The sequence below is a fragment of the Gracilinanus agilis genome, chromosome 2, assembly GCF_016433145.1.
Source record: "Gracilinanus agilis isolate LMUSP501 chromosome 2, AgileGrace, whole genome shotgun sequence".
In the NCBI taxonomy this organism is placed as follows: Eukaryota; Metazoa; Chordata; class Mammalia; order Didelphimorphia; family Didelphidae; genus Gracilinanus; species Gracilinanus agilis.
In genome coordinates this window covers 277410611-277436041 of record NC_058131.1, presented here as the reverse complement: position 1 = coordinate 277436041, position 25431 = coordinate 277410611, and the positions used below count along the sequence as shown (strand labels likewise).

The window sequence follows — 25431 nt, the reverse complement described above, 5'->3', positions numbered from 1 at the left end:
TGGGTCCAGAAAGATATAAGCCTCACATCAAGGGCAATAAAATGAAGGCGGGTGAGATGTGTGAATGCAATCCAGCAACCAAATGGAGGAGGAATGTCTTTGTGGTTCTTCAGGCATCTAAAGCACCTGCTACTTTGAACTGAAAATGCTTTTGGAGTTGTGCATCCTGTTATCAGCAGCCAAATTTAGCAACCAAATTAAATGGTTGGAGCAGAGACCTTTTGTGATCCAAACCGTTCTCTGGGATGCTAAGGTGTCAAGTGTATCCGCCATTGGGAGCTTCCAACACTCTATACCCAGCCTTGTGAAGATTTAATGAGGGAGTATCTATGAAAGTTCCTTGAAAATGGTAAATGGTGGGACATATGTTAAGTGTGTTTATGATGATGTTGATGATAATGCTGTTTCTATTCTGAATTCAACTCAATTTGGTTTAATTCAATTCAACAAAAATTGTCTAACAGAAAAAGCGCTAGACTAGAAGTCAGACCTGCAATTAAATCTCAGTTCAGCTATTTCCTGCAAATGCTGGGATCTTTGATAAGTCATTTAACCTTTTTTTTGTCCCTTACCTTCCATCTTGGAATTAATATTGTGTTTTGGCTCCAAGGCAGAAGACTGGTAAGGACTAGGCAATGGGGGCCACATGATTTGCCCAGGTTCACACAGCTAGGAAGTGTCTGAGGCCAGATTTGAACCTAGGACCTCCTATGTCCAGGCCTAGCTTTCTATCCACTAAGCAATCTAGCTGCCTCTAAGTCATTTAACCTTAATGAGCTTCTTTTTCCTTACATTTATATAATATGGGGTCAATGGAGAGAGGAGGATTGGGCTGGATGATCCCTAAGGTCTCTTCCAGCTCTAACACTATGATTCTAGGAAAATTTGAGGGTCTACTACATTCAGTGCATGGTGAGGGAAGATATAAAAATATTCAAGTCATGTTCTTGCCAGCACAGAATTTACCATCTAGCAGGGGACATCAAACATGTAAAAAATAACTCCAGTATAGTTCAGAATATATTAAAAACTATTGGAAAGTTTATTGCCTTGCCCCATATTAATATTTGTAGTAGTCTAATGAAGCTCATTCAAGTTTTTAATTTAATTTTATTTCTATCCAATGTTGGAGGTCAAAAGAATCTTAGGAAACTGAATTGTTCTGGAAGAAGAGGAAGAGGAAGAAGGAGGAGGAGAAGGAGGAGAAGGAAGAGGAGGAGGAGAAGGAGGAGGAGGAGAAGGAGAAGGAAAAGGGAAAGGAGGAGAAAGAGAAGGAGGAGGAAAAGGAGAAGGAATGCATGTTGTATCAACTGCAAATCATACTTCACAGTCAAGACCCTTAGCCTGTGAATCAGAGCAAACCCAGAGATAACATAGGGGCACCCTTATCATTGACCTTCCCAAACCATAGCATCTCAGCTCATGGCTTTATACACATTTCTACAACATTTTGTTTTATAGAACAATGTTCAGAAAATTTGGGGATTATTCTTTACAAATATAATTGTCTTAAGAAGCTACAGTTCTTGAGAGCTCCAGGGTAAGAATAGCATTGACATACAGTCTTTAGGGGCTGAGTTAAAAACATAAGCATTAAAGTGAGGGAAGTAAGAGCAGACAGGGAAGACTTGTCTGATTCTATCTTAGTAAATTCCCATGTTTCAAACATCTGAAAATTCTTTGGGCACAACGACCCCTACCCCTCACCCCAAAATGACTTATTTTCTTATAAGTTGGCAATATTGAAATGTTTATTCTCTGATTTACCAAGATACTGGCAGCCTTTAGACTTTTACTGCCAAAAATGATGTAATTTTCCCTCCATGCTGCAATGGATCTGTGATCACATTTATGGAGACATTGTCTACATTGATATAGGTCACAGTCCAATCATATCGAGTTGACCTGTTTGATTCTTATCTGGGTTGCCCCTTATGGTCACTATTGAAGAGCCATTTAACATGGTTCTTCTCCTCTAAGGCCCTTTTCTGTTTTTGTGGGGGACCAGTGCCCCAGTGAAGTTGTTTATCTATTATCACTCAGTCTTGCCAGGTGACTGACTCATTTGCTCTTTCCAATCACCTTTCTCAATAATATCCCTTAGACTACTTGATGAATATAGTTTATTATTGGAAATAGGCTGTAACCTATTTGTGCCCCACCATTTCTCTCCCATAGCCTTACCAACTGGATATGCCTACATGAAGACTTATTGCTGATGAGGGGAAAAAAAGGACCGCAGTAATATACATGCCCTCTAGGCATGCTTGAGGTCCCTTCTTTGCCCTTGGGATCATCTACAACTTTGTTCTAAGATTGTGGTGTTCTAATATTGTCAATCACATAGTAGCAAGAGAATCCACGTGTTTTTGTTTTTGTTTTAAAATATGTTTTTGTGTAAAGGAGCACTTGAGATCTCAATACTACTTTGCAATTTCCCAAATGCAGTCTAGTCTGCTCTTTTTCTTTTGTTCAGTTCTGTAGTCAATTCATTGTCCATTTTGTTATGTCATTCCCAGATGTACAAACTTGTTAAAACTTCAAACTGGACTAAGACTTTAGGGACAACTTGTATGTACTGGCATTCTAACCTAATGGAGTAGCCATCTAAATTCATCCCAATGTCTGGCACATAGTTGGCATTTAATAAATGCTTATGGACTGATTACCTGGTTGATCACAGATGGATCAGAGGAATTTTTCATCCAACTAGTTTTCCTATGTGTGAGTCATTAGATAGATCCTTTTTGGGTAATGATTAATCTTACCAAAGAGACCTTGCCATGTTCTGGGGCTTGATACAATCTACATGGTATCCTTCCCCAGTGGAGAACCTTTTAAATGATTGTGTGACCATAAAGATAGAATCTGTAATGGAGACTCACTTAGGAAAGCCTACTTGTTCCCTTCTCATATTTTCATCCAGGATATCCTTAATACATGTAGATAATTCTCATAAAAATTGTATAAAGACAATTGAAGAGGTCTATGAGTAATTAATGATGTTCTCTTTGATCATCTTTTCTTAGGCAATAATCTTGTCTGTGATTTTTTACATTCTTTTGGTTTCTTTCCTATCCTGGGAAATTTTGTAAAATGATCCTTCAATCTTTTCAGAACTATGCCAACTTCACCACAGATACCCTTATCATATACTTGGCAGGTCCAGCTATTTTCTCTGCTTTTGATTCCTCAAGGGCCACTTTAGCAGCCTCATTTGGCATACTGGGGACATAGGTGTTAGGATCCCAAAATGTCAATTCCACTAGGACTGATAATAAACACTGATCATTGCAAAAATATTTTAAAATGTATTCTGTTTTCCACCTCTGAGTGCCCAGGAAGAAGGAAAACATGGAAAACACCATTACACTAAGGCTCCTCCCCTAGCATTTATTCTCCTTTTCTATATCCCTACTCCTGAGAGAATGGGACTTCAAATCTGGGATAATGTTTGTTTGAGGAGGCTTCCTTAATATAGAACTATCTGAAGGTCCCGCTCCTCTGCCCTTAACTTTTATAATCACTAAAGGCCTTCCGTAGTGCCAAAAGCTCAGGGATTGGATTTAGAAGCCCATATCTACCACCACCTTGTTGGAAAATACTACCTGATCTACCAATATATATTATTGATTTCTAATATGGAAGATAAACGTTGAAAAACAACAACAACCATATTCCTGAGAAAGGGCCCAGTAGATCTCACCATACTAACAAAAAAGTGAAGAGTTCTAACCCTGGAAAACATATATTTATTGTAAATCTGTTGATTTATATATTATGCTGGATGGACCACTGCCAAAACAAAAACAAAAACAAAAATAGAAGCCATTGTCCTTGTCACTTTGGTCTGCCCAGAGGATAAATTCCTCTCACAAGATCCTTGATGAAAGGTCATCCAGTCTCTTATTTAACACCTCCAGTGACAGAGAATTCATTACCTTACATTTCTTGGAAAGTAGCTTAAAACCAATTGATAAATACACATTGTATGAACTTGTCTGCCCTTCACACTTTCACACAGGAGACTGTGAATGGTGTGTAATTGTTTATGTAACATGTGCAGGATGGGGAAACGTTCCTTTCTCCAAACTAATCAAATCATAACAGTGCTAGGATAACCCCTTTCCTGTGGCTAGGGCGTCATACACCTACGGGAAAAGAAATTAAATTTCCTTTAACCTTAAATTAATTTTCAGAAGAAAAACACTTTATCAGCCAGACTTGTCATGAGTTTTCCTCCTGGTGATGGCAGGCGCTTGCATGCTGCTCTCCAAAGGAGGCCTCTACTGTTTGGAGGAGCTAAGAAAACTGTATTTACTGAAGTAATTGCCAGAGATTCATATCTTGATTCTTCATATTGGAAAAGGGGGTTCTGGGGTAGAAGCAGCCAATACAGGAGGCATGTTGCAAGAGCATTTAATGAGCCAAATGTCCTCCTTTTGGCACAGACACAAATATTTTGCCGGAGAGGACAGCTGGCTGCTCGGCTGCCTCTAGGGGAGGCTAAACTTCACCCCAACCCCTTCCTCTTGGAATTCAAGGATTATGTGAGTCTATGACTAATCCAAATACCTTAGGGAAGAATTTTAGAAATAATACCACAGAGTCAGAAAAATCCCTGACAAGAAGCATACAGAATCTCAGTTACAAAGGATCTCAGAGGTCAAATGGCCTAATCCATATCTGACCAATAATACTCTCTTTGACACCTCTTCCCTCCCAATTAAGTGGGCATCTGAAGACTTCCAGTGATGGGCATATCACTACTTCTCAGGGCAATCCATTTCATTTTTGGACAGCTCTGATAGGAAATTTCTTCTGACATCCAGTTTAAGTTGGTCTCCTGAATTGCTACTACTGCTTATAATTCTGCCCTCTGGGGCCATGTAGAACAAGTCTAATCCCTCTTCCAAATGACAACCATCCAAATACTTGAAGATTACTATTATATCCCTCCTAAATCTTCTCTTCTCCAGGCTAGTCATCTCCAGTTCCTTCAACCCATACCTTATATGGCATGGCCTCCAATCACCACACTCTTTGCCCTCCACCCTCCTCTGGACATGTTTTAGCTCTCTAAATGTCCCCCCAAAATTATGTCACTTAGGACTGAACATAAAACCCCTGAGAAGGCCTCTTAGTGCAGAGGGCACTCAACTGCCTCACTGAGACACTGCTTGCTATTTGAGGGGGCGACAGACACATACAAGCAGATTGAGAGACATATGGGTGTCTCTTGGTTTTCTGAACATACTACCAGGCTTATGTAATGATGGCCTCTTCTCAGGGATATGCTGGAGCCAGCTCATAGGGGCTTGTGAGAGCCAATTATCAGTATGAACATTTCTACTTTGGAAAGAGACAAATGTACGAAATCAGCACTTGATTTATTGTTTTGTTGATTGTCTAGACCTAACAAAGGGATGGATAAGAGGTAAATAATACAGATTAAACTTCAAAGTGTGTTGTGCAGCCATTTAAAAACTAGAAAGCCAATTGTTAAAAATGTACCAGCACCTCTTCATCTAATGAAAAAAGGGTCTTTAACATTTTTCAAACTCTCTTTTGAACCACATACTTTTCAGGACATGAGTAAGAAGATATGCATAAGCATATATGAACCTTCATAAAGCCATGTTTGAACATCTCATGGTAGCATGGAGGTGTCCTTAGCTTCTCCAATGCCAGCAGAGAACAAGCTCTGTTGGCAATTCTTCCAAGCAGCAAAAGATTTGGGTGTGAGTTTGGAGCTAAATTGCATTGCTCTTATCTGAGCACCAGCTGACTGAATTGCAGATGCTTGACACAAAGCCAGTCTATAAAACTCACACATATCTATCTATCTTGCACATCTGGTTGGTAAAAGTCCAACTGATCTCCTGCAAATTCTTGGCACTGTGCTTCCACTCCTGCACTGAGTCTCTTGTGTTGAGGGATGTACTGTCAACACATTTTTGAGACAGCACAGAATTTTATCTGCAAGCCACTACTCTATTGAATTCTCTAGAGATTCAGGGTGTCTGGGTTGGAGAAGGTCAGCAAAGAATTATAGTATTTTAGAGATAAACAGGACCTTAGAAAGCATCCATTCCCAACCCCCTTATTGTGTAAATGCAAAGAGAAGTTGAGTAACTCATCCAAGGTCACATACTAGTAATGTATTTTGTATGCCTAGAGCTGTGTGTATGTATATGCATGTGTGTATATCTATCTATCTATCTATCCATCTATCTGTCTGTCTGTCTGTCTGTTTGTATCTATCTATCTATCTATCTATCTATCTATCTATCTATCTATCCATCTATCTATCTATCCATCTGTCTATCTACCCAACTGTCTGTCTGTCTGTATCTGTCTGTCTGTCTGTCTATCTATCTATCTATCTATCTATCTATCTATCTATCTATCCATCCATCTGTCTATCTACCCAACTGTCTGTCTGTCTGTCTGTATCTGTCTATCTATCTATCCATCTATCTATCTGTCTATCTATCTATCTATCTATCTATCTATCTATCTATCTATCTATCCATCTGTCTATCTACCCAACTGTCTGTCTGTCTGTCTGTCTGTCTCTATCTCAGCTAATAGTGGTAGTAGTAGTTGTATAGCCAAAGGATACCCTGATCTCCTAAATTACCTTCCCATATCATCCATTGCCTCCACAGAAGGCTCAGAAGAAAGGTGATAAAGGCAATATCCCTTCCCGAGAATCACTGAATGTGGAAATGGGATGCCTAGAGTTCCAAAGGTAGAAGATTCCTTGTGGAAACCATTTGGCCCATTCCCTTGACTTTATTATAATACAGGAAAGAGATGGTATCTTCTGTTGACAATGAATAATCCTGAGAATTCTATTCTAAGCAGAGCATGGAAACAAAGTTTCTGGGCTAGATGTAGTCATACCATTTACATCTTTCCATTAATTCAGCAAATATTTATTGAGTGCCTATTATATGCTGGAAGCTATGCTTAAAGAAATAGGAAGTAAGCTGATCACTTATCCCTACAATACTAGCACTTAGAGTTTAGAATCATGTTTGTGCCTACCTGACATGTTTGTATCTAATGAGGGCATAGCCCAGGCTTCAACTAGAGTCACAGTCACAGGGGAACAGAACTAGAAAGGCACTAGAACAAACAATGTCAGAACTTTGGAGAGACCCTAGAATTGGGGGACTAGAAGAACCAAAAGACATTTTTCCATACTCTTATTTTACAGATTGGGAAACCAAACCCCTAAGCATTCAACAGAACTGGTAGCATATATTAATCTTTCTAAAGCACATCTCAATCATATTCTTCCTCTCCTCAAACTCCTTCCTTGATTTCTCACTGTCCAGTGAATAAAATCCAAACTTCTTAGCTTCCATTTGGCTCCATCCCATCTGTCCCAGACTTATCCATCAATGGTTTCCTAGACTATTCTGCTTCAAGCCAAGCTTAAGTTATTTATTCTTGCCTTTATATGGATCGTGCTTTCTCACTTCAATTCAATTTAATTCAAGATAACAAACATTTAAGTGTAGATGATATGTAAAGACTATGTTGGTGTCTGAGGATGCAAAGACAAAATGTACTTCTCTCAAGGACCTTCCATTCTAGTAGGGCTTTACACAAATATGTATGCCTTTGCTCCTGATATCCCTTTTGTTTGGAATAGCACCTTTCAGTACAGAAATCCCAGAATTCTTGAAGGTGTAGGTCAAATGCCATTTCTTTCCCAAATACTCAAAAAAAAAAAAAAGATCAGAGGATTTATATCTGGAAGGGGTTTCTATCCAAGGTTATCTAGTACTACCTCCTTGTTGCATAAATGAAGGAGCCAAGACCCATTGATGGGAGGTGACTTGTCCAAAGTCACATAGATAATGAATGTTAATATTTTGTGGGTTTTTAAAAAACCTTTATCTTTACTTTAGGTCTTAGAATTGTTACTAAGTATGGTTGTAAGGCAGAAGAGCAGCAAGGGCTAAGCAATAGAGATCAAGTGACTTGCCCAGGGTTACATAGTTAGGACATTTCTGAGACCAGATTTGAGCCGAGGACCTCCCATCTCCAGGCCTGGCTCTTTATCAATGCACTGAGCCATCTAGATGCCCCATGAATGCCAAATTAAAATGCATATCCTCTGACTTCAAACCCAGGACCCTTCTCACTGTTCTATGTTGAATGAAACACACCACTACAACCACCACTACCACTACCACTACCACTACCACCACACCTCTCTAGTAGTGTGGCATAAGACAGTGGATGAAAAACTATAAGGAATGATAGAAATTCTCTAGTCCTACTTCATATCTTCTTCCATTTGTATCTACCTATCCTCTAAACCAGCGGTTCCCATACTTTTTTGGCCTACTGCCCCCTTTCCAGAAAAAATATTACTTAGCCCCCTGGAAATCAATTTTTTAAAAATTTTAATAGCAATTAATAGGAAAGATAAATGCACCTGTGGCCATCACCACTCCCTGGATCACTGCAGCACCCACCACGGGGCGGTGGCGCCTTCTTTGGGAATAACTGCTCTAAACCTTCATAGCATTTCATTTTTACTTCTTTTATGGCATTTGTCCCATCCTGCCTTATTTGTCTATTTCAAGGCAGTATCATATAGTGGAGAGAGGAGGTCGACTTTGATGACAGAGGACTGGGTTCAAATTCTGCCTGACACTTGCAAGCTGTGGGGCCTTAGGCTAATCACTTAACTTTGGGGTTTCCATTTCCTCATCAGTAAACTGAAGGGATTGGACTAGATGGCCTCTAAGGTCCCCCCGATTCTAAATCTTTGATATTAAGAAGATTATCATTGCTATTCATTCATTTTCAGTTGTGTCTGACTCTTTATAATCCCATTTGGGGTTTTCTTGAAGAAATACTAGAGTGGTTTGCCATTTTCTTTTCTAGCTGAATTTATAGATGAGGAAATTAAGGGGTTAAGTGACTTTACCAGGGTCACATATCTAGTAAATGTCTGTGACTGAATTTGAACTCAGGTCTTCCTGACTCCAAGTCTGATTCTCTTTTCACTGTGCCACCTAGCTGCCCCACTATGAATATTACTATGTTATTAGTAGATTTATTTAATCTACCCTAATTACAATCTGTGAGCTCTTTGAGGGAAGGGGTCATATCCTGTCCTTCTTTGTATAGGCTCCACAGAACCTATTATGGGGCTTCTTCCAAAATAACTGTTCGCTAAATGTCACTCACAATCACCGCGTATTGAATGAACAAACTTTTGAAGTCTTCATGAGCTTAACTTCTCATTTTATTCACCAAGCTGCTTGCTAAGGCAGCAGAGAGGAAGAAGAGAGAAGAAAACAGGACATCTCTCCACATTTCAGCTCTCCCTGGCCAGTAGCCAAACCAGCTGGGCTTAGGTGGTTGAGCAATGCCCAGATAACAGGGAGGGTCTGCCTGGGGAGAAGATGGGCAGATAGAACTGGAATATGCATCCAATGGGCTCCCCTCCAGGACTCTGTACTCACCAAGAATGTGAGAGCGTCAGTGACAGCTGGGGGATTGGCCACTTAGCTCTTAATTACATTAAACACACGTCTTCTGAAAGCTTTTTGGCTTTTTAATCAGATGGCAAAGGCATCTGTCTTGCTCACAGGCAGCTCTCAGACTATAACTTTCTCATCAGACAAGTTTAATTATCAACTCTTGCCGGCAGTTGGAGAGAGGTCCCTCACTTTCCTCTCTGCCAGATCTATCAGAGAGTGTCCATGACAGAATGAGGGCTAGGTAAATGTTAATAAGAGGAGGCAGGAGGTGAAGGGAGGAGAGACAGAGGCTAAGGCCAGCCCGTCTGGGAAACCCGGCTTGTTAAACATACACACCCAGCCTATTTTTAAGACATATAGGCTGAAGCCATTCCATTTCATAATCTAGGTGACTGAAAAGTGAGCTTAGCTTGCTATTAGTAAACCCACTCTCTGTCTGTCTGTCTCGGAGTTTTCCAAGAGTGTCTTTTCTGCTTCAGATGTATTATTCTCTACCATGACGCATTCCCTGTGCTCGCTTCGGCAACACACACACACCATGATCCACTCCCATAGTCACATTAGTCCAGGACAACTAGTATATTTTCCTTTCTACTCCTTTTTCAAAAGTAGATTTAATGAAGCCTTTTGTTTTGACATCATGATCATTTCAACACTCATCTCTTGGGTTCAGACTCTCCCTCGCGACAAATCAACAAAATTATTCATTTATGACAAAGAAAAAAAATTATTTATCTGATGACAGACATACAATAGTCTGTCCTGGGAGTCTCCCACCTTTCTGGAATCCTCATTGTTTTTCTGCTTTGTTTTGTTTTGACCCCATTATTCAGAGTTCTGTTCCCATGGGCTTATTTTTTTTTAATGTACTTCTAGTTCTAGAGGAAACACCTCCAGATGAGAATAAAATTTTAGAACTCAGGTGAAAACCTAAATTGGCCTGACATGAGTCAATGAATTTGTTATTGTTGCATCATTTTGGTCATGTCCATCTCTCTGTGACTCCATTTTGGGGTTTTCTTGGCAAAGATACTAGAGTGATTTATCAAGTCCTTTTCTAGCTCATTTTACAGATGAGAAAACTGAGGCCAACAGGGTTTAAGAGACTTGCCTAGAATCACACAGTTAGTAAGTGCCTGAGGCTGAATTTGAATTCATGATGAGTCTTCCTGATTCCTCTACTGTCTCACCTAGCTGCACAATGGAAGCATTCAGGTATTTAATTAACAATGCCATCTTCTGTTTGTATGCTTCTTACTATATAAGACACTTTCTTAGCTAGGGATCTCTCTCTTAAGATGCAGGCAAAGTATAAGTTATTCTTTTCCATTTGACCAAAAGGAAAATGGGGTCAAAGACTCCCCCAAGGTCACTCAGGGATCCACAGTTCTGTTGAGTGCCTCCTACTGGGTATAAGCCATTAAATCCAGAAGTAAATCAATCCTTGATTAGAAGCATCTTACTAGGGATGTGTATTGGGGAGAGTTAGAACATAACAAAAAGAGAAGAGTATAATACAAGATAAGGAATGAAAAGGGACAAGAGACAGATCAGACAATGTACTCGATCATGGGACAAAGGAAAGAGTGCTGGATTTGATATCTGACGACCTTGGTTCCAAACCTTGATTATGCCACTTACTACTTTTGTGAGGCAGCTGGGTGGTGAAGGGAATAGAGTGTCAGGCTAGGAAAACCTGAGTTCAAATCTAGTCCCAGACACTTCATAGCTGTGTGACCCCACGCAAGTCACTTCACCCTCTTTGCCTCAGGTTCCTCACATGTAAAATGAGCTGGAGAAGGAAATAGCAAACCACTCTAGGATCTTTACCAAGAAAATCTCAAATGTGATCATTAAAAAACAACTGAACAACAATACTTCTGTGACCTCAAGTAAGTCATATGACCGCTTTGGAGTATTACTTTCCTCATTTGAAAATAGGAAGCTGTATTAGATGGTCTCTGAGATTCCCCCTAACTCTTAATCCACTGGGTATTATATTTACTAACAGCTTAGGAGAATCAAGAAAGGCATTCATGGGTGGCAGCTGGGTGGCAGCTAGGTGGCTCAGTAGATTGAGAGCCAGGCCTAGAGACCTAGAGGTCCTGGGTTCAAATTTGACCTCAGACACTTCCTAGCTGTGTGACCCTGGGCAAGTCACTTAACCCCCATTGTCTAGCCCAGTGATGGGCAACCTGGGCAATTATTGTATCAAAATTCGCCAAAAAAATGAGCATAGCTCGGGTGGTGTGTCACTTTGAGAAAAAAACCTAAATTTCACGATATTTATAGTTTAAATAACAAAAATGTATAATTATAATATGTAGCTGTGTTTAATAAACCAAAATAGGAAAATTAATATAGGTAGAATTGTCATCTATAGTGCACAGAGTGTCTACACTACAATACAGCAAATGTTTCATCTTTGGCATGTGGCCCCATACTTCTCTGTGGCCGCATATGGTCTCATGTTATCAAAAATGACTATACATGTCAGTGCTGACACACTTGTCATAGGTTTGCCATCACCAGCCTAGCCCATACCATTCTTCTGCCTTGGAACCAATACATCATATTGATTCTAAAACAGAAGGTAAGGATTTAAAAAAAAAAAGAAGGGGGGACATTTATGGAAGGAGATGGGAAGAAATAATTTCTTAACAACTAACACTGCTTGGGAGTGGAAAAAGCTGCCTAGGGAGGTGTTGGATTTCCTATAATTCAAAATCTTCAGACAGAGGCTAGATTATCAGGGACATTGTAGATAGGGATTCCTGAAGAGGGACAGAATAACCTTGAAGGTTACTTTCAATTAGTCCTGTGGGTCCAAAGATCTGAAAGAAGAGAGTAAGGAGTGAATCCATTCTAGGCACAGGAGGATGCTCTGTGTGAGTACAAAGAGGTGGGAAATGCCAATTAATTTGGGGAACATCTAATTGTCCAGTTTGGCTAAAATATAGAAAGCAAAAATGGGAGTAAGGTGAAATAAGGTTAGAAAAGTAGACTTACATGAAATGAGGCAGTATGAAGCAAGCAGGGCCAAGAACATGTAAATAAATGGAAAAAACAGTCACAGGACAATTACCAATGAATGTTGAAGAAGTGCAAAGAACAGCATGATCCCAAAGAAGCAATAGCAGAAGAAGTGGGAGGTCCACAGGTGTGGGACATTGCAAATACTTCCAGACTTTTTTCATGGGTTGATCAATTATACTGATTTTTAAAAAAAAAATCTTTCTTTTTTTTCTTTAAAAAAATATATCATATATATATGTATATATATATATATATAGTAGGAACAGTAAGATGACTCATTGGATTGAGAGCCAGACCTAGAGATTGGAGGTCCTAGGTTCAAATCTGACCTCAGATACTTTCAAGCTGGGTGATATTGGGCAAGTCACTTAACTCCTGTTGCCTAGCCCTCACCATTCTTCTGCCTTGGAACCAATATATAAAATTGATTCCAAGATGGAAGGGAAGGGAAGGGAAGGGAAGGGAAGGGAAGGGAAGGGAAGGGAAGGGAAGGGAAGGGAAGGGAAGGGAAGGGAAGGGAAGGGAAGGGAAGGAAGGAAGGAAGGAAGGAAGGAAGGAAGGAAGGAAGGAAGGAAGGAAGGAAGGAAGGAAGAAAAGAGAAGGGAAGGGAAGGGAAGGAAAGAAAGGAAAGAAAGGAAAGGAAGGAAAGGAAGGAAAGAAAAGAAAATTAATTTCTCTTTTGTCTGTCTCCTAAACCACAACCATTAGGTTGATATTAGCCTGAAGTTCCTATCACCCTCTTTGGATTGTGAGCTCCCAGAGGGGAGGAACAGAATCATTTTTATACTTGTGTCTACTGTGCTGAGCATAGTACCTAGTACATGATGACCTGCTTTGTTGAATTTGGCCCTTTAACTCTTTAACAACTGACCCCAGGCTTTGGCTAGTGCCTCTTCTGTTTCCACTGGCAAATAAAATGGATGGTTCAGAACATCCCCTTGTACAAGCTCCCTGCTTCCCTTCTTCTAAGAGGATAGATTTCCCTAAGTCTTACTACAGGAATAGACTTTGGGGAGAATGGGTAGGGAAGAACAGTGATGATAGGACTTGTGATTTTTTTTAAACCCTTTCTTTCTGTTTTAGTATGAATTCTGAGGCAGAAAAGTTAGGTAATCAGGGTTAAGTGTCTGCTTAGATCAAGATAGGAAGTGTCTGAGGTCAAATTTGAACCCAAGTCCTTCCAGGTCCAAGCCTGGGGGTCTATCCACTGTGCTACCTACCTGCCCAAGGATCTGGGATATTTTGGTACATGGAATTCCCAGATGAGAAATCTCCCTCTACAAATGTAGGTCAGTACCTTCTTTGTAATTTATAGTCTTAGAGGAGTTCCCTAGAGCACTAAGAAGTCAAGTGACTTATCCAGGGTTTCAAAACCTGTATGGGTCATTGGCAGCTCTTGAACCCAAGTTTGGCTAAGTTCAAGGCCGGCTCTCCAAATGGTATACCATACTACTATTCATGAGATAAAGAGTGCTAGCATAATAGGTGTTTTGAGAACTGACTGGCATGTTGAGATGTGTAATTCTGGAGGCTAAGCTAGAACTCCTAGTGTGGTGGTCAGTTCTTAATCCCTTATTACATGATAATAATAGTAATTTGCAAAATACCTTCTATATGCGTTATCTCAGTTGATCCTCACAACAACCTGATGAGTTAGGTATGATTATTAACCCCATTTTACAAATGAAGAAACTAAGACATTGAAAGAGTAAATGACTCAGGGGCAGCTAGGTAACACAGCAGGTAGAGTGCCAGTTCTGGAGTCAGGAGGACCTGGGTTCAAATCTGGACTCACATACTTTCTAGCTGTGTGACAACCTTGGGAAAGTCATTTAACCCCAATCACGTAGGCTTTGCTGCTCTCCTGTCTTCAAATTGATACTGTAGAAGAAGTTTAAGGGCTTAAAAAACAACAAACTAGCATCTGAGGCAGGATTCAAACTCAAGTCTCCCTAACTCCTAGGTGAATGCTCTACCTACTACACCACCTCACTGTCGACTAGTATATTACCTTTTATTTTACTAAAAAGAAAATTGAGGCTCACTGAGATTAAATGACTTGCCCAGGGTCCCACAACCAGGATGTATCAGAGATAGTCCTAGAACCTAGAGATTCTTAGCGTTGTTGAGGATAGTTCTATCTGCCATGTCTCAGAATATATTAATAATGATAATAATGAGATTAAATTTATATTGTGCTCAAAGAATTGCAAAGTACTTTATTACATTAGTTTCAAAGGTCTAGTGGTAAGACCATTGGTAGAAAAATGGGTTCTCATTCAACTTGCCTACTAATGTGAACTAGCATTTATATAATATTTCAAGGTTTGCAAAATATTAGCCACTAACCCTGTGTAACCTTGCTCAAGTCCCTTCCCCTCCAGGGGCCACAGTTTCTGCCACTGTAAAATGAGGGAATTGGCCGAGGTCCTTTCTTTTCCAGCTCTCATGTTCCAAGAGTCTCTGTTTGACTTTTGGGGCTCCTGTCTCTAGGACTCCTCATGAGAAAGGCAAATAGGCACTGGCTGGGAGTCCCTCAAAGCCTGAGTAGGTTAGGTGTCAGGCAGCTCCACAAATCCACAAATTGAGCCTTCAAAGCACAGTATGTTCCCCTGCTGGACCTCACCAGCTTCCCCACAATCTGCTGCCAGACAGACGGGTCTGTGATTGTCAACTCACTCGCTGATCAAACACGCCACCTGGTTTTTCCCAACCCAAACAAGTCCATCTTCAAGAGAACATGACAGTCTGTATTTAACACTTAATCGCTCTCATACCAGAAAGGCTGCCAGTGTCAAGTTGGTGAGTTATCGTCAGTGGCCTGGTTTTAATCTGCCTGGTTCCGCTATGAACCAAGGGGAGAGAACAACCTTTCTTCCCTTCCCCTCCTAAAGCAAATCTTTCTGTATTTATTTTATTGTATTTATTATTTAATTTATTAATGTTGGTTTTTGACATGCTTCCTTGAGTGCAGTTGGGTGATTCAATTTTATACTTGAGGAACCCAAGTTTCAGAGAAGCCCAGAGATTGTAGAATCAGATTTAGAGGTGGCTGGACCCTCAGATCCCATTCGGTCAGCTTCCCCTAGAAGCAGATAAGTGATGCAGAAGATGGAGTGCTGGGCTTAGAGTTGGGAAGTTTTGAGTTCACTTAATAGCTGTGAGACCCTGGGCAAGTCACCATAATGGCTAGCTGCCTCCGTTTCCTCAACTGTAAAATGGTGATAATACTAGCACCTGCCTCTCAGAGTTACTATGAAGATCAAATGAGATGATATTTGAAGAGCTCAGCACAGTGTAGGCTTTTAATAAATGTTTATTTCCTCCCTTTCTTTCATTTTACAGATGAGGAAACTGAGGCCCATTGTGGCTAAATAACTCCAAATTACACAGAAAATTAGTGTTAGAGCCAGGATCAAAACTCTAGTCTCCTAACTGCCAGGCCCCGGGTTCTTTCCACTGACCCATGCTAAAAATCCTTTTGTTAAGTGAAGAATTCATCACTTTTGAAATCTTGGTTTTGGGGGTACCAGGTTTCTTTCAAAGGCATACTGCTTATGGGTCATTATAAGCCCCCTGACTCAACCTCTTTAGGTAACTGTAAAAATGCTACTGAACAAAAAGGCAAAGCTTGTCTATGGAGGAGAAATCTTTTTGGGATGAGAGCAAACTGCACGTGTGCTCACAGAGGACCCTGCTGCATTCAGACAGGCAGCTTGCTAACGAGACAGATTCATCTTGGTCCTACTCCCAAGGTCCCACTCAGCCCTGAGAACTGGCCCGGGTCCCCAGCTCCCACTGCGGCCTCACTGCAGGTGAAGGGGCTGGGCCACAGACCTAGGCCACGCACACAGTTCTGTCTGCCAGGCCCAGGGAGTCAGCCAGCAGGCGTCGATGGTGTGGGCTGAAATGAGGGGGCAGAAAGAGTTCTTGGTAGGGTGGGGAGGCAGCTGTATCAGGGGCGTCTGAGAGCAACACAAGCAGCTGCCATCTATGAGAATAAAATGAGTTTTTATGGGGGGGGTTCTGTTTTTGTCAGACAGGGAGGTGTTGAGGAGGACCCTTGACTCGCCTCACACTTGGTTCTGTCTGTCTGTCTGTCTCTGTGGGTGTCTCTGTCCTGGACTTTGTCTCTCTGGGCCTGTCTGTCTATCTTTTGGTCTGTCTCTGTGTCTCTCTGCGTGTTTCTCTGTGTCTGTCTGTCCTACATCTCTCCCCCAAGGTTAGAGGAAAACAGGGACAACCACCATCCCAGACAGAGCCGAGTCTATCCCTTAGCCGGGGCCAGAAAGTTGACTTGCCCCTGAATAGGAGGCTGGAATGTGGCTCTGGTTCAGGGAAGGGGTTGTGGTTTTAGGGTGATCCCCCCCAGGGAAGGCTGAGCTTATCTGCTCTGGGAGGTGCCCTTGAATGCACCAAGGAGGCAGGAAATAACTAAGACTCAGACAACAACACCCTTAGCCCCCAAACCCTGCCTCCAGGGAACAAAGGGGAGAGTGGAATTCTGAAAGAATTCTTGGACTCCAAGGAAAAGAAAGCAGCTATTCTCTCTCTGCTTCTCTCCACATTGTTTATTTATTACACTGATACAGACCCCCTTCCTCCAAAAACCTCAGGGCCGAAACTTGAGGCCAAGTCTTCCCACACTGGGCTCTGGGCGCCAAACCAATGTTTCCCAATCTGTAACACACCTGTGAACACACCAGGGAGCATCGGTAGGCTGGTTCAACCTGCATTCTGCCGCCCACTCCTTCAGCCATTTATATAGACTCGTCCCCTACCTCCAAATACATATTTCTTATTTTCATCTATAAATGCAGATTGGAACCATAACTAACAATTTTTGTCTCCCTGAGCAAGACAGAAAACATGCCTGCAAACTGAATTTGTAATTAGGGAGAGAGGGGAAGAGACCCTGGGATGAGGGATGGTGGTGAAACAGGTCTAAGCTGGACCAAGGAGGTTGAGGTATGAGTGTGTATCTGTGTGGGTTCAAGAGGGGGCAGCGGGGTGGCTCAGGGGATGGAGAGCCAGGCCTAGAGATGGGAGGTCCTGGGTTCAAATCTGACCTCAGATACTTCCCAGCTGTGTGACCCTGGGCAAGTCACTTAACCCCCATTGCCTACCCTTACCACTCTTCTGCCTTGGAGCCAATACACAGTATTGACTCCAAGATGGAAGGTAAGAGTTAAAAAAAAAAAAAAAAGAATTGAAGCATACATGGAGAATGGGGTTAATCAGCAGCCTTCCCCACTCCACTTCCCCCTCACCTCTCCTCCCAATTTGCCCTGGCTAGAGGATACTCCATCAAGGAGGGAGGGATCTGAGCTAAGCTCCCGATCCACTTCTTGAGACATAGGCTCGGCGCTTTGAAATGACCAAACATTTTCTGGATTCCCATGACAGTGGCAAGGAGAGGGGGGCTAACATCAAAGAGGACTGACCACTGACCAATGAGTGGCCCACTTAGTAGATCTTATAAAGTTGGTTCTTGGGGGCTGGGTGGCTCACTGGGATATAGCCCAGTTACTGTTCTGACAGTACATTATCCAATGTTGCATAATAGGCTTGGGGACAGAGTCTAGGTTCTAGTTCTAGGTTTATCCCTAATAGGTTGTGTGACTTAAGAAAGAGCACCTTACGTCTCTGTTTCTGTTTTCTCCTTTATCAAAAGGGGATTGCAATACTTGTCCTACCTAATTCACAGGTGTGCTAGGTGGCTAGCTAAAGTGGCTCAGTGGATTGAGAGCCAGGCCTAGAGATGGGAGGTTCTGGGTTCACTTAACCCCCATTGTCTAGCCCTTACTATGTTTCTGCCTTGAAACCAAGAGACAGAGTTGATTCTAAGATAGAAGGTAAGAATTTAAAAAAAAATTGAAAAATAAAGTGAGTTTTTATCCTAGAAACTTGGGTCTTTGGGCTCATCAAACACTAGATTACTATGATCATTTTCTACTGTGTATTGTGAAACTAATCTATTCCACTGGTCCACCACTCTGTTTTTAGTCGGTATCAGGTTGTTTTGAAGGCACTGCTTTATAATATAGTTTGGGATCTGGTACTGCTAGGCCATTTTCCTTCACATTTTTTCTCATTGATTCCCTTAATATTCTTGACCTTTAGTAATTCCAGATTAATTTTATTATTTTTTTCTAGCTCTATGAAATAATTTTTAGGTAATTTGATTGGTCAGCAGACCTTAAAATGAGTGACTGCCCTAGAGGGCTCTCTCTTCTGTTCTACTCAGCACACAGAGATTTTTTCTGGTTAGGTTTCTTCTTCGACTTTCTGTTGGAGTAGGAGGTAGAGATGATCTTCCCATTCCCATCTATGTCTGTATGTAGAGACATTAAGAAAAGTGTTTTTTAAGCTTTTCAAAGTACTTTCTTCTCTATGACCTTACATAAGCCATCTAGCACACCTGTGAAGTATTGCAATCCCCTTTTGGTAATGAGACAACAGAAACAGAGACATGAAGTGGTCTTTCTTAAGGCACACAGCCTATTAGGGAAAAACCTAGAACTAAAACCTAGTGTCTGTCCTCAGGCCTATTATGCAATATAAACATTTTTACTGGGAGTTTTGGTCATTGAAGGAAAATCACCAAGAGCCTGATTTGGTTCTTGCCTACACAGATAGCTCCTTCCTCAACAAGGAGGGACCCCTTCACCCAGAGGTGAATTTGGTCTGAGAATCTTTTCCTGAGCAATGAGAGAACCAGCAGGAATATGACCTACATACAGTGGCATGGTTCCCTAGGGGATGATTTGCTTGGCCATCACTGTTCAAAGACAGTGTTTTAACTTTGCTCTTGCCTTGGGGTAATCACACTATTTCATACCAGTCCAGCACTTTTCTTCCTCTCAGTCTCAAAGAGCCCTTGAGCTTCTTAGTCGATTATCACTATTATCACACCCTACTTTATAATCCCAAGGTTCTGGCCTGGGCCCTTTTCTCTATATAGACATCCCTTCCACATCATGACTTTCAAAATATATTTCGAAATATCAGAGTCTGGTTCCATCTTACTCTTCAGAATGGTCTCATCAGTTCACAATTCTACCAACACTGTATTAGTGTCCCAATTTTCTCACATCCCCTCCAGCATGTGTCATTTTCCTTTTTGGACATGTTAGTAAATCTGGTATGGGTGAGGTGGTATCTCAAGAGTTGTTTTAATTTGTACTTCTCTAATCAATAGTGATTTGGAGCATTTTTTCATGTGACCATAGATGGTTTTAATGTCTTCCTCTGAGAACTACCTGTTCACTTTCCTTGACCATTTTTTGATTGGGCAATTTTTGATGTTTTGTAGCCTTATAAATTTGACTCAATTCTCTATATATTTTTGAGAGGTGGGTCTTTGTCAGATACTTAGCTCCTCTTTGTGGATGAAGACACTGAGGCTAAGAGAATGAATGAGACTTGCTTAAGATCATGCAAACGTTCAGTGCCAGTGAGGTAGCAGAGTGGATAGAGTAACAGGCCTGGAGTTAGGAGGACCTGGGTCCAAATCTGGCTTCAGATACTTCCTAACTGTGTGGCCCTAGGAGAGTCACTTGATCCCCTTTACCTAGCCCTTGCCCTTCTGTCTTAGAGTTGATACTAAGACAGAAAGTAAGGGTTTAAAAAAAAATCAGTCCCTCAAACAGCCTAGCTCGCCTGATCCCAAACTTGCCAAATAAAGACTCATTCTGGCGATCTGGAAAATGCAAAGCCTCAGGAGTCCTGTCCTGACACAGCACGTGTGTGTGTGTGTGTGTGTGTGTGTGTGTCTGTCTGTCTGTCTGTCTGTCTGTCTGTCTGTCTGTCTGTCTCTGTGGGGCTGGGGGGTGGGGGTGGGGAGCTCTTCTAGGACCCAAATGGAGATTTTCTTGAGGAGAGAGGTCAGTGGAGAAGTTTCCAAAACTGAGTTCTTTCCTCAAAGAGCAGAAACCAGCTTGAGAGAAAACCATAACCCAGCTACCCACAGGCCTGATATCAGGCACAACACATACAAAGTCAGTCTGACTCAGGAGGGGATTTACAGCCCTTTTTAAAAAAGAAAAGCCATTTGGAATAAAACATGGTATGGATTTCTGGTCTGAGGCTCTGTCTAGCTTCAGACATTTCCTACTCTTTACTGTTTTCTGCTTTCAAAAAAGTTTTTGCGGCCACTAATCTATTTGATTCTCACTACCCATCTGTGAGGTAGTCAGACTGTCAATGAACTGAAGAAGGATATTGTATTGACGGGAGAGCTGTGCAAAGATTGAATACTTTAATCAAGGTCACACACGGGGAGGCATCGCGAGATCATTAAGTGGTAGCTATGTCAGGCCTTGGGCTAAGGACTAGGGGTACAAAGAGAGGAAACACCAAACACACAAGACTACAGTCTCTGCTCTCAGCAAGCTCACATTCTAATGTGCAAACAACTGCGTGGAGCTAGGTGGTCGTGCAGTGGAGAGAGTACCAGACCTCCAGTCAGGAAGACTTGATTTCAAATCCAGCCTCAGACACTTACTAGCTGAATGACCCTGAGCAAGTCACTTAACCTTGCCTGCCTCAGTTTCCTCATTTGGAAAATGAGCTGGAGAAGGAAATGGCAAACCACTCCAGTATCTTTGCCAAGAAAACCCCAAATGGGGACATGAAGAGTCAGACACAGCTGAACAACAAGAACAGTATATATACAAGCAATAGATAGTATAAATGGGAGGTAATCTCAGAAGGGAAGGCGCTAGCAGCATAGGGGACCAGGAAAGGCCTTTTGATGGAGGTGGGATTTCAGCTGAGTCTTGGAGAAAGCCAGGGGGCCGAGGTGAGGGAGGATATTATATCTATGTTAGGGCTGAGCAAAGGAGGCCTAAAGAGATGGAGTCTCCTTTGCTCAAGCTCATACCCTGAGAAGGCATCATAGGGTCATAGATGTAAAACTGGACCCCAGAGGCCATCTAATCCAGCCTCCTCATTTTACAAATGAGGAAATCAAAGCCTGGAGGGGTATAATGGTTTTCCAAAAGACAGACATTAGCAACCAGCTAATGATGGAGAAAGAATTTGAACTGAGGTCCTCAGATTCCAAGAGGGCACAGTGGATAGAGAACCAGGCCTGGAGTCAGGAGATACTGGTTCAAATTTGGCCTCAGATACTTCCTAAATGTATGACCCTGGGTAAGTTATTTCACCTCAGTTGCCTAGCCCTCACTGCTCTTCTGTCTTAGAATTGATACTAAGATCAAAAGTAAGATTTTTTAAAAATCTCTTTCCACTATCCCACAACGCTGGTCTCCTGACTCGATTGCAGCGTTCTTTCCACTCTACTGTCTGGCCTTCAGCTGCACATTAGGGTGAAGGCTCTCTTTTTTTGGGAATAAGGAGATTTCTCACATTTCCTTTCCCCACCTCCTCCAACCTTTCTCTACCAACAAGGGCTCCCAATCCCCCAGAATGGTGGCTTAGAGAAAAGGCCATTTTCCAGACAAAACAGCAAGATTTTAATTATCAATGATTGTTTTCTGACATTTTGTGATCCAGATGCTCTACCTCTCTCCTTGAGAGAGCAATAGGTTATACTAGTATAGATAATACCAGTATATCATGCAATACATATTTCCCTATTCCTCATGCTGTGATAGAAGACACAAATGGAACATACAAGGAAAAATTAATGAAAGAAATAAAGAAAAAATGGTCTGTTTCGATATAAAAAAGGCAATATTTTTCCTGTTGTTTCCATTCCAGTACCATCACAACATTCCCTAGATGCATGGTTTGTTTCTGCCATGACAGCTGGTAGTGTACCCCTCTTTGCCCATTGAAACTTGTCCATCCCATCCCACAGGGCCATGCTCTTGGCACCTTCTACAGAAACAATCAGAGAAACTAATATGTGCCCACCAGACAATGAAAAAAGGATTTGTTGAATGTCTGCTACGTATATGGGTGTGCAAGAGGTCAGCTGTGTAGTGAAAGAAGAGGAAAAGAGCACATTTGGTACATACCAGGTGGCCAGCAGCTTTCACCAGCTTGTGAGTGGAAAAAGGGAAGGCCTCGTTACTCAAGTCTGTCTCAAGCACCTCCTGAAGAACTGCCCGGCTGAAAGGAACAAAAACTCCAATCTTAGTGTGTATACTAAGAGTGACGGAAGAATCAAGAAATGTTAAGATTGGAAGGGACATTGGGATACAGGATGTTTGAACCAGAAGAGACTATAGCTTATAAATCAGTTAATAAATATTTATGTACTAATATAAAGCATTAGTGCTAGACAAGCTCTTAGGAAAGACCATCAGATATGGAAAGGACTTTAGAGTATAGAGCAGTGATTCCCAAAGTGGGCGCCACTGCCCCCTGGTGGGTGCTGCAGCAATCCAGGGAAGCGGTGATAGCCACAGGTGCATTTATCTTTCCTATTAATTGCTATTAAAATAAAAAAAATTAATTTCCTGGGGGCTAAATAATATTTTTTTTTTCTGGAAAGGGGGCTGTAGGCCAAAAAAGTTTGGGAACCACTGCTATAGAATATCGGGCCTAGAAGCAACATTAGAGATCAGCTAATTTAACTTTCTTATTTTATAGATGAGAAAAGTAAAGCCAAAGATCACGCTAGCAAATTAAGGAGAGAACTAGGACTAGAACTCAAGTTTAATTTTCTTAGCATCAAAAATGGAAAGTGTGAATTACCACTAATGAAGATAAAATCAAAGCAATTATTAGAAGTTATTTTGCCCGATTTTACGCCAACAAACAATTTAAGTGAAATGGAAGAATACTTGCAAAAATATAAATTGCCTAGACTAATAGAGGAAGAAAAAGAATTTCTAAATAGACCTATTTTAGAAAAAGAAATTGAACAGACCATAAGTGAACTTCTTAAGAAAAAACCATTAAGACCAGATGGATTCACAAATGAATTTTACCAAACATTTAAAGACCATCTAATTTCGATATTACATAAATTATTTAGAACAATTGGTAAAAAAGGAATCCCGCCAAATTCCTTTTACAAACAAACCTGGTACTACCTAAACCAGGAAGAGCAAAAACAGAAAAAGAAATTATAGGCTAGTTCATTAATGAATACAGATGCAAAAATTTTAATTAAAGGGAGCAGCTAGGTGGCTCAGTAGATTGAGAGCTAGGTCTAGAGATGGGAGGTCCTAGGTTCAAGTCTGACCTCAGACACTTCCTAGCTATGAGACCCTGGGAAAGTCACTTAATCCCTATTGCCTAGTCCTTACTACTCTTCTGCCTTAGAACCAATACGCAGTATTAATTCTAAGATGGAGGGGTAAGGGTTTAAAAAAAATTCTAATTAAATTTTGGCCAAGATGTAACAACAATATATCACAAAGATTATATATTATGACCAAACGGGATTATACCAGGATGGTTTAATATAAGGAAAACTATTCGTGTAATTGATTACATCAACAAAGAATAATAAAAATCATATGATTATATCAATAGATGCAGAAAAAGCTTTTGACAAAATATGACACTCATTCCTATTTAAAAAACCTTTGAAAATATGGATATAATTGGATTTTTCCTTAGAATAATAATAAGTATATACTTAAAACCATCAGCAAACATTGTCTGTAATGGGGATAAGTTGGAAGCCTTCCCTTTAAGACCAGGAGAGAAACAAGGATGCCCTTTATCATCAACATTATTTAATATCATATTAGAAATGCTAAAATAGCAATAAGAGAAGAAAAAGAAATTGAAGGATTCAAAAAGCTATTTCCTTTCACAGATAATATGATTATATATAGAAAATCCAAGAGTTTCCACTAAAAATTAGTTGGAATTATCAATAATTTTAGCAAAGTAGCAGGGCATTAAATAAACCCACATAAATCACTAGCATTTCTATATACCACCAATAATGTTCTGTAAGAAGAGATAGTAAGAGATAACCCATTTAAAATAACCATAGATAAGAATAAAATATCTGAGAGTGTTTCTGCTCCCACATAACCCAGAAGCCACATGAACATAATTATAAAACACTTTTTATACAAATAAAGTTAGATTTAAATAATCAGAGAAATAAGAATTATTCATGTGTGGACAGAGCCAATATAATTAAAATGGAAATCCTCTATACCTTCATCTACTTATTCAATGCCATTCCAATTAGATTTCTCAAAAATTATTCAATTGAGCTAGAAAAATAACAAAGTTCATTTGGAAAAACAAAAAGTCAAGAATATCAAAGAAATTAATAAAAAATGTAAAGAAAGGAAGTCTAACAGTACTGGATTTTTAACTATATCATAAAGCAATAATTTATCAAAACTATCTGATACTGACTAAGAAACAGAAAAGTAGATTGGTGGAGAAGAATAGGCATATAAGAAATAGTTGTAAAAGATTATACTAACCTTGTGTTTGGCAAAAGTAAAGATAGAAGTTTGGGGGATAAGAATTCACTATTTGATGAAAATTGTTGGGAAAACTGGAAAACAGACTGGCAGAAACTAGATATAACCAATATCTTAAACCATTTACCAAGAGAAGATCAAAATGGGTATGTGACCTAGGTTTTCTTTATTTCAAACCCAATTCTTCATCCACTAAGTGGAAGTCTTACTTTTATATTTCATGTTTGTTCTTGAGTTTCTAGAATTTATTTATTCTAGTTCTTTTTCAAAGACTTGTTCACTTGATTACATATTATTCTAACAAAGGACTTCATAATATGCCTTGGGAACTATACCCATGCCTTAGAATTTTCAAATCCCTATATTACCCCACAGAAAATACATTTTGAGATGGAAGGAACTCTAGATGCTATCTACTTCAACTTCCCTTATTTTTTAAAGGAGAAAACTAAGACCCAGAAAATTTAAATGGTTTGCAAGGTCAGATAGGTAGTAAGTAGTGGGGA

The 25431-nt window shown here is 40.5% G+C and overlaps 1 protein-coding gene across 1 annotated transcript in view; it reads right to left on the bottom strand.

The window, feature by feature from the left end:
• The window catches only part of SARDH (sarcosine dehydrogenase), a 142485-nt gene that overhangs the window by 33219 nt on the left and 83835 nt on the right, over positions 1–25431 (bottom strand). The window contains exon 16 of the mRNA XM_044663950.1: positions 22538–22631. Coding sequence (XP_044519885.1) covers positions 22538–22631 — 94 coding nt within the window. The remainder of the gene's footprint in view (positions 1–22537; positions 22632–25431) is intronic.